The sequence below is a fragment of the Ictalurus punctatus genome, chromosome 20 (genome assembly GCF_001660625.3).
Source record: "Ictalurus punctatus breed USDA103 chromosome 20, Coco_2.0, whole genome shotgun sequence".
NCBI lineage: Eukaryota > Metazoa > Chordata > Actinopteri > Siluriformes > Ictaluridae > Ictalurus > Ictalurus punctatus.
The window spans coordinates 4,887,800-4,896,765 of NC_030435.2; the positions used below are offsets into that span (position 1 = coordinate 4,887,800).

At 41.7% G+C, this 8,966-nt stretch overlaps 1 protein-coding gene and 3 non-coding genes across 6 annotated transcripts; 1 reads left to right on the plus strand and 3 right to left on the minus strand.

Annotated features, from left to right (window-relative positions):
- Positions 1 to 163: 163 nt before the first annotated feature.
- trnat-agu (transfer RNA threonine (anticodon AGU)) lies at positions 164 to 237 on the minus strand. Its single transcript has one exon. It is a non-coding gene; the product is annotated as a tRNA-Thr (tRNA).
- A 680-nt stretch (positions 238 to 917) lies between these two features.
- Positions 918 to 991, minus strand: trnat-ugu (transfer RNA threonine (anticodon UGU)). Its single transcript has one exon. It is a non-coding gene; the product is annotated as a tRNA-Thr (tRNA).
- A 966-nt stretch (positions 992 to 1,957) lies between these two features.
- Positions 1,958 to 2,031, minus strand: trnat-agu (transfer RNA threonine (anticodon AGU)). Its single transcript has one exon. It is a non-coding gene; the product is annotated as a tRNA-Thr (tRNA).
- Positions 2,032 to 2,978: 947 nt separating this feature from the next.
- Positions 2,979 to 8,106, plus strand: trim59 (tripartite motif containing 59). Of its 3 annotated transcripts, none has more exons than XM_017494976.3 (2): positions 2,979 to 3,068; positions 6,349 to 8,106. In XM_017494976.3, exon 2 carries the CDS (start codon positions 6,399 to 6,401, stop codon positions 7,665 to 7,667), a length of 1,269 nt encoding a protein of 422 aa, XP_017350465.1. In that variant the 5' UTR covers positions 2,979 to 3,068; positions 6,349 to 6,398; the 3' UTR covers positions 7,668 to 8,106. The 3 variants fall into 3 exon arrangements, with proteins under 3 accessions (XP_017350465.1, XP_017350466.1, XP_017350468.1); XM_017494977.3 differs by lacking the exon at positions 2,979 to 3,068 and adding an exon at positions 4,149 to 4,383; XM_017494979.3 differs by lacking the exon at positions 2,979 to 3,068 and adding an exon at positions 4,479 to 5,050.
- The last annotated feature ends 860 nt before the right edge of the window (positions 8,107 to 8,966 follow it).

Genomic DNA, 8,966 nt, shown 5'->3' on the forward strand with positions numbered 1-8,966 from the left:
ACTTAACCATTCATTGTTCCTGATCAAACTTAAGGAGTTGACAGACTTGCAGGATATTTATGACCTTTCTCATCTTTGACATGCAGGTCTACATTGACTATTAGTCCTAGTACTTACTAATCCTTACTGTTCTTCCAAAGAGAATGAAGACTCATGGTTTTAAAGGCACTGCTGGGATTTGAACCCAGGATCTCCTGTTTACTAGACAGGCGCTTTAACCAACTAAGCCACAGTGCCACAAGTGTTGGATGGCTAGCATACCTTTCCACTGTACCTCTAACCATACCAGTTCCACATTACTCACGCTTGATTAAACTTAATACTTAGAAAGGAGTTGACAGACTTGCATTTGATTACATTTCTCAACTTTGACATCAGGCAGTTCTGCATGGGCATTGGCCATATTGGATTATTCTTAGTTCCTGTTCTTCCGGAGAAACCCAACTGCTTTGAAGATACAGATACACCCTACTAGTATTTGAGGCTGGATTTGAAGCCAGTAAGACCTGCAGTGCATTGAGGCAACAGTCCCCTCCCCCACACACTGCTGAGTTTAGACAGCATAAGTAACATCAGATAATACAATGTGTTTGAAAACGCAGTGTTGCTCAATGAGCTCTTACTCCCCCCCCCAAATATACCTCTGTCCAGACTAGTCTTCTGCTTTACCAAATGTTTTTCCTTTTCAGTGATGGAGTTGCAGTCAGGATGCTTGTAATTGTTGTCTTAAGAAAAAATAAAACCCTAGGCCCATCTGAACAGCAAGACATGCAGTGACATGGAGCCTTAGGGCAACTAGTATTTCCAACATCCCTGAAGTTACACAGTAGGCAGTTTTGCATGACCTTTGGCTATTTTGGACTAGGCCAAGTGTGCCTATTCATCCAGAGAAAAAGAGCCTCTCTGAACACTTTTAAAGGCACTGCTGGGATTTGAACCCAGGATCTCCTGTTTACAAGACAGGCACTTTAACCAACTAAGCCACAGCACCATGTCAATACTTAGATCTGACTCATCAGCGTGCAGTTTTGTGTGGACAACTGCTGTTTTGGACTAGTCCTAGTGCTTACAGAAAATGTGCTTATTATTCCAGAGAGAGAGAAAAACTCCAGAAAGATTTGTACCCAAGATTTCTTGATATCACATTGCTGAACTTAGTGTGAACGTAATGCAAGCCAATAGTTGGTCCTAATACAGCCATTCTGGACAAGTCCTAATACTTAGAACAGACTCGGTCAACTTACCTTTATTGTCCGTCCCAACTTCATCAGCGTGCAGTTTTGTGTGGACAACTGCTGTTTTGGACTAGTCCTAGTGTTTACAGAAAATGTGCTTATTATTCCAGAGAGAGAAAAAAACTTCAGAAAGATTTGTACCCAAGATTTCTTGATATCACATTGCTGAACTTAGTGTGAACGTAATGCAGGGACATTGGCCATTTTGGATTAGTCTTTACAGACCTACTGTGCCCGTTCTTTGACTTGCCTGAAGAGACCTGGCTTCAGAGACACTGCTGATATTGAAACCCAGGATCCCTTGTTTATTTCACAAGAACATTAACCAACTAAGCCACAGCAACAGTATTCTTGGATGGCCATCTCTCTTTTCCACTGTACCTCTGACCAGACTAGTTATGTTACCACGTTTTATCCTCTACAGGGATTAACATAAATTGCTGAAGTTAAATGGGAAAGGAAAACCTTGGACAACTGCAATAGCTAGACCGTCTGTGACATTGCTCATTGGGTGCACTGCAGCCCACCGGTATTTTGTCTCATTGCTGAATTTAGACAACGTGTATTTTTTACTTAAACATTCATTGTTCCTGATCAAAAGTAAGGAGTTGACAGATTTGCAGGGTATTTATGACCTTTCTCATCTTTGACATTGACTATTAGTCCTAATATTTACTAATCCTTACTGTTCTTCCAAAGAGAATGAAGACTCATGGTTTTAAAGGCACTGCTGGGATTTGAACCCAGGATCTCCTGTTTACTAGACAGGCGCTTTAACCAACTAAGCCACAGTGCCAGTGGATTAGGCCTAGTTCCATCAGAAAGACTCCATCATCCAGAGCAATTCTGTGATTTGTACTCAGTATTTTCTGTATACGAAACAAGCATTTTAACCAGCTACACTGATTATACCAGTGCACTATACTGGACCTCTGGGAATTATCAATATAGCCAATTATCAAACAGTTATTTTGGGGTGGCTGTGGCTCAGGTGGTAAAGCGGGTTTTCATCTAATCATAGGGTTGGTGGTTTGACTGTCTGAAGTATCCTTGGGCAAGACACTGAACCCCAAGTTGCTCCTGATGGCAAGCTAGACCCTTGTATGGTGAGTGTGTGAGTGAATGAGAAACAGTGTAAAGTGCTTTGTAGAACTGCTAAAGTTAAAAAGTGCAATATAAATGCAGACCATACTAATCTAAACATGCACTGGTCTCATTTATGGAGCAACCAATGAAATTATGGGTGTGTGTGTGGGGTACCTTGTAAACTGACTGGTGCAGCATCCAGGGTGTATTCCCACCTAGCTCCCACTGTTCCCAGGATAGGCTCTGGATTCACCACAACCCTGACTAGAACAAACCCAAAAAGCTGTTGTTTATTAGTTAAACGCTATAATGAGCTACGACATGGTGACATTTTTTGTTTATCACCCACTCTTCTCATTTTTTTAATTCTTTTTTTTTTTTTTTTTTGCATATATATATATCATAGTATCAACTCATAATGGGATATAAAATGAATAATCCTTTAATAAAGAAATAGAACAGATTCATATCAAGTTATTGTTAATTTTTTTGTTTATTTTTAAAAAAAATAGTTATCTCTTGTCCGTTGCTTTTGAGGGATCTTTACACGTTTTGTTGCCTCGAGCATTTCGGGGGTTAACACTAACTGTAACTGTCGCGAAGCCGTTTGGTTCAAAACACCTCAAATAGAAAGCTGTGATTGGTGGAAAGTGTTGGAAACGCGCATGCGCTGTGGACACCAGGCAGACAGACAGTTACTGAGACACAAGGCAGAGCGCGCGCGGCGGTGTGTACTGTACTGCTCAGGTGAGTGTGTTAATGCGGGATTATAAACATATTTCACACTTATTTATTTATTTTTTTTAACGATTCAGCTTAGTACGGTTATTGTTTTCGTCATGGTCGAATAAATGCAAACTAGCTAAAGAGTATTCAGACATGACAACAAAAAAAGACAAGTTACAGGTTTAGCTATGCTAATGTAAACAAGATAAACATCATTATTTACAGCCATGTATGAAAATAATAGACGTGATGCCACCTGAATGTACTGAATGACAGAAACAAGCAGCAGGAAGGAGTAGCAATTAATGACGTCATGTCCGGTGAACGCTTTGTTTACTTAATTACCTCGGTGTTTTTACTCACTAAATAATTTTTTTAAAGTCAGGTTATGTGTACTACAATCCTTTTGAGTTTTTTTTTTTTTTAAAACATGGTGTTGATAATTTGTGTGGTTTAAAGACGAGAGAAACGGGCGAAATGAACATTTGAAGTGATAAATGTTCTGCTGAAGCCTGTGTTGTTGTTACGCAGTAAACAAACCCCATGAGCTTTCAGCTGAAGTAAAGCAAACGACCTTATCGTGTCATTTCATCTAATAGGGCAGACTCCAGGTGTTCTGTCATAGTATTATCGACGCATACCTCACACTTAGGTTCGTTAAAGCTGAGTGTTTTGTTACTGAGTATTTAAGTTCAAAAGAGAGCATGCATACATACTGAACACCTGATGTGTCTTGAGGTTGTACGATATACCGTTTCTTAACATTTATCGCGATATTGGGTTTTACCTGCGATATACAAATGACAAGAGACATTTATTTTGTCATGTTCTGTGACCAGTTTAAATGAAAAATCGATTAACATATTTAGTCATTAATATTCAGTAATCATTTTTTGTTGTTGATCAGGGTCAGAGTGGATCCAACAGCTATCCTGGGAACAGGGGGCGGGGTTAGGACAGCGGTTTTCATTCCTGGTCCTGGACCCTCTGCACATTTTGTACGTCTCTCATATGTGACACACTCAGCTCAGTTCATGAATCTCTCTCCTAACGAGCTGATGATGTGAATCAGGTGTGTTAAATAAAGGAGATGTGCAGAGTGTTGGGTCTCCAGGACCAGGATTGAAAACCAATGGATTAGGAATACACTGTGCGTGGAACTCCAGTCCAGTCCACACTCGTTCACACACTTATTCACACCAATGGAAGTTTAGTGTCACCAATAATTGGGTAGTGGGAGGAAACCAGAGAACTTGGGGGGGGGGAACCTGTGTGGACAAAGAAGACAACATCTGAAACTCAGGATCAAACCCTGGAGACACCATCATGCTGTCTTGTACGTTAATCTTAAAAATTTACTCGTGATCTTCGTTCCAAGATTTATTTCATAGTGAAATCCCGAGTTGCCTTTTTTTTGGGGGGGGGACATCTTTCCAACACGTTAGTCTGTTTTTTCACACATTACCCATAATGCTGTTGCACGATCAGCTGAGAGCAGGGCCAGTGGGAATTAGCCATTGATGTATTTCTACCTAGAGAGCAATGCAGCAGCGTTTTCATTCCAATCAAGCAGAAGCCACACCTGATTCCACCTGTTTAATCAGTTGATCTTGGCTTTAATTAGACTCGGGTGTGGCTTCTGCTTGGTTAGAATGCAAACCTGCACCCACACCGGCCCTTTCCGGATAAGATTGGACACCCTTGCTTTAGTCTGTCTGGTTCTCTCACCTTCCAGCCTGGACACACACCTCTATTCCAGAGTCCCCGGTTTGGTCTGGTTATGGGTTACTGTCTGTTCAGAATTTTGCATGCTTTACCAGTGTACTTGTTTTTCCTCCCTTTATCCAGTCGTACCTAAGGGCAATTAAGATTTGGGTCGGCCGCTCTAAATCATCCATGGGTGTAAACGAGTGTTTGAATGTGTGTGCATGGAATCCTGCGATGGACAGGGATCCCATCCAGAACTTAATTCTGGCTCTGGAATCACCGCTGCCCTGACCAAGGTGAAGTGATTACTGAAAATGATTGAAGGGATGAGTACATATACTAGGGGTCAAAAGTTTGTGGACACTTAACTGAAATGTTTCTGATGATCTTAAAAAGCTTTTGATCTGAAGGTGCATGATTGAAATCGGCGTTGTTTCAAAAATATAATTGTGTCGACGTATTCATTTCTTTCATTAGAAAACTAACATTTTATTTACAAAAAAAATTTTTTTTAAACATCTGTCTCAGAGCAAAATAGTCAGGAAAAGCAGCCAATAAGAGTCCAGCGTCAGTGTGAACTCCTTTTCATACTGTTTAAAAAGCATCTCAGGGAAATTCCTCAAGAAATCGGTCGAGAAAATGCCAAGAATACATTTCTGCAAATTCTAGGCAAAAAGGACATCTACTTTGAAGATGCTAAAATATTGCATTATTTTGGATTTTTTTTTTTTTATCACAACATAATTCCCATAGTAACATTTGTCTTACTCCAGAGTTTTGATGACTTTTTATTATTTTTTCCCCACATTTTAGAATAATAATAATTAGTGTGTCTAAACTTTTGACGGGTAGCGTATATTCAAATTAATAGAGATCGTGGATTTACAGATTTGCCCGTCACTCATTTGCTGTATTGGCTTACTATTTTGTAAGACATATCCCATAAACAGTGTAGCCATATAATCGCAATATCCATCTTGTGTAGTCCATCTCAGCATCTCCTACAGCAAGACGGCAGTTTCATTCACAACCAACTTTATGAAGGTGCACCAATGTAATTGTCTATGATGATGTGGTAATTTATATTACTCTGTTGAAAGTTACAATTTATTTATTTAATTTTTTTTAAGGGCATGGAATTAGCACTGTATTCAGTACTCCACATGCTATAAATACTATTTCGAGCGTGGATTGTACTGAAATTTCACATTATTTCAGGGTCTTAATAATTCTAATCCCATGTGCAAGACATTGATTATTATTAACAGGGGCCACGAGTGTAATTACAGCATCTTACTAACTGAGCAGACCTCAAGCTGAGAAAATAACACTGGACTGAAATAGCTTTTTACAGTAAGGAGACAACACTATTACTGTCATGTGAGATTGTTAGATGCTCAGGAGTAACAAATCTGATGTCAGTTTAAGTCCTCTAAATTACCACGGACATTCTTCTTATTTTCATCACTATTGTGCTAGCATTCACGGCTGTATGATTTTAGAGTAGTAGTGTTAGTCACAAACTCGTTAATGAGTTTCCTAATATAGAAAACGAATGAAGCACCAAGATTGATTCTTCTTTCTGGGTTTTCAGGAGAGGGTGTTTTCTCAGGACGGCAGCAGTAGCCCACCCGTTATTACGATATGGAGAACTTGGAGGAGGACTTGACGTGCTCGGTTTGTTATTCCCTCTTTAACGATCCACGAGTACTCCCCTGCTCCCACACCTTCTGCAAAGCATGTCTGGAGAACGTGCTCCAGGTCTCCACTAACTTCTCCATCTGGCGCCCGCTTCGCCTACCACTGAAGTGTCCCAACTGCCGTAGCATGGTGGAACTTCCCCCTAATGGCGTGGAAGCTCTGCCGATTAATGTCTGTCTGCGCGCCATCATAGAAAAGTACCAGCATGACAATGAGCCGCGAGCTCCTTCCTGCCCCGAGCACCATCGCCAGCCTCTGAACGTCTACTGCGTTCAGGACTGCAAGCTTATATGCGGCTTGTGCCTCACTATCGGGCAGCATCAGGGCCACACCATTGATGATCTGCAGACAGCGTACGTCAAAGAGCGCAATACCCCTGCCAGACTGCTCGAGCGGCTCACGGACGGGCGCTGGGAAGAAGTCTGTGGCCTGGTGGAGAAGTTAGAACAGGAAAAATCTCGACATGAAGGTCTAATAAGGAAAGACCGTGAAGCTGTTACGCAGTTCTTTCAGGGCCTGGAGCGCCTTCTTGAGCACAAGAAAGAGGCATTCATGAAAGTTCTGGACAGGGCCAACGGGCAGCTGGCCTGCGCTTATAAGCCACTTATCGAGAAGCTTAAGGATCTTAAGGAGGAGCAGCTAGAGCTCGTCTCTATCGTCTCAAGCATCAGTGAAGACGAGTCAGCCCTTGTTTTCCTGGAGAAGGTGAACCACTTGAGGGAGAGGGTTGATGCCTTGACCCAGGCAGAGCTGCCCGAAGTCCCCACCCTCCACATCTCACCCTGTTTAGAGGAGTTCCTCGAGGAACACTGGGTTAACGTGACGATTGGAAGGCTGGAAGATGGTCCTGTTCCAAAAATCTCCTGTCACGTGAAGAGACATTGTGACAAAGAGGCACAGTCAGAATTAGCTCAGAAGCGGACGTTCAAGTCTTGGACCGTCATGGCTTTTCTAACGGTGCTGCTGTTCCTTCTGCTTTTCTGGTTAAATCCAGTGAGTGGAGAATCACTTGGATTCTCTAATCTCTCCCACATTACTCAAGCAGTAGTGAGTCTAGCTCATGAACTAACTTTATTACTTCATGATTCGGGGACATTTCTGTACGGCCTGCTTCATGATCTTAACCTTAAATTCAGTGCGTATATTTCAGCTGTCGGGGAGCGCACCTATCAACGTGTGGCCTTCTTTTTAAAAACATTACAGTTATGCTAAGTCACTGTGCAACCAGAAGCAGAACTCTGTGCTGGAGAATTAACTGGGACATTTACATGTGCGTCAAGTTAAGCAGAACGGTTCAGTTATGCATGACTAGACATCTGAACAGAGCACAGCTTGCCACAAGTCACAGCGTAGCAGTTAATATTCCTGTCTAGTGATAAAAGGGGAACAGTATGGTTCTAAGAGTTTGTTCTGGTAACATATCAACTGTATTATAACACAATGCTGCTGTTTTGTTTCTATTTTCTAATTCACAATATTTTCTACTGAAATTTTAATAACTTGTTTGTCTGTTTTTTTTTTTGTTTTAAATGCATAATTATCCATGAACATTTTTGCCGTTTTATTTTGCCCAACTGATTTAGAAATGAAACTACGTTATGCCCAAAATAAGGGATGCACTGGTCAAAAGTAAACCTCATTATGTAATGCAGTTATTTGATTATTTACACAGGTACAGTGCAACACGAGATATTTTTCACCATGGGGGTGTCCAACACTTAATCCCAATCTACAGGCTATCAGCCTACGCAGAGTCCAGCAGGACAGCCCTGGCGTGCACATGCAGGTTTAGCTTAATGAAATGTTTAGTGTGACGTTCAAGTGTGTTTGTTTACTGCACACTCGTTTTATCACAGGTGGGGAATATGACAAATAACAATAAGTGAAGACGTTTCTACCATACCTAATGTGTATGATATTCACCAATCAGCCATAAGATTAAAACCACCTGGCTAAATTGTGTAGGTCCCTCCATTGGAGCAAATATAGATCGGACTTGTTTGTCCAGCACGTCCTACAGATGCTTGATCGGATCGAGATCTGGGGAATTTAGAGGCCGAGTCAGCACCTTGAACTCTTTTTGTCATGTTCCTCAAACCGTTCCTGAACCATTTGTGTAGTGTAGCAGGACACATTATCCTGCTGAAAGAGGCCACTGACATTAGGGAATACTGAAGGGGTGTACTTGGGTTGCAACAATATTTAGGTAGGTGGTACATGGCAAAGTAACATCCATGTAAATGCCAGGACCCCCCCCCCCCCCCCCAACACCGTGCATCCTGGTGCCATCTCTTCCCCAGGTAAGCAATACACAAGCACCCGGCCGTCTTTACGCATGCTGTAAAAGGAAATGTAATTATCAGACCAAGCCACCTTCTTCCATTGCTCCATGGTGCAGTTCTAATGCTCATGCGCCCATTGTAGGTGGACAGGGATCAACACAGGCAATCGGACCGCTCTACAGCTACACCGCCCTATATGTAGCCAGCTGTGATATATTGACACCTTTTT

What these genes read in the sequence shown, in the direction of transcription:
- trim59 (XM_017494976.3), top strand. Translation starts at nt 6,399, where the DNA reads ATGGAGAACTTGGAGGAGGACTTGACGTGCTCGGTTTGTTATTCCCTC.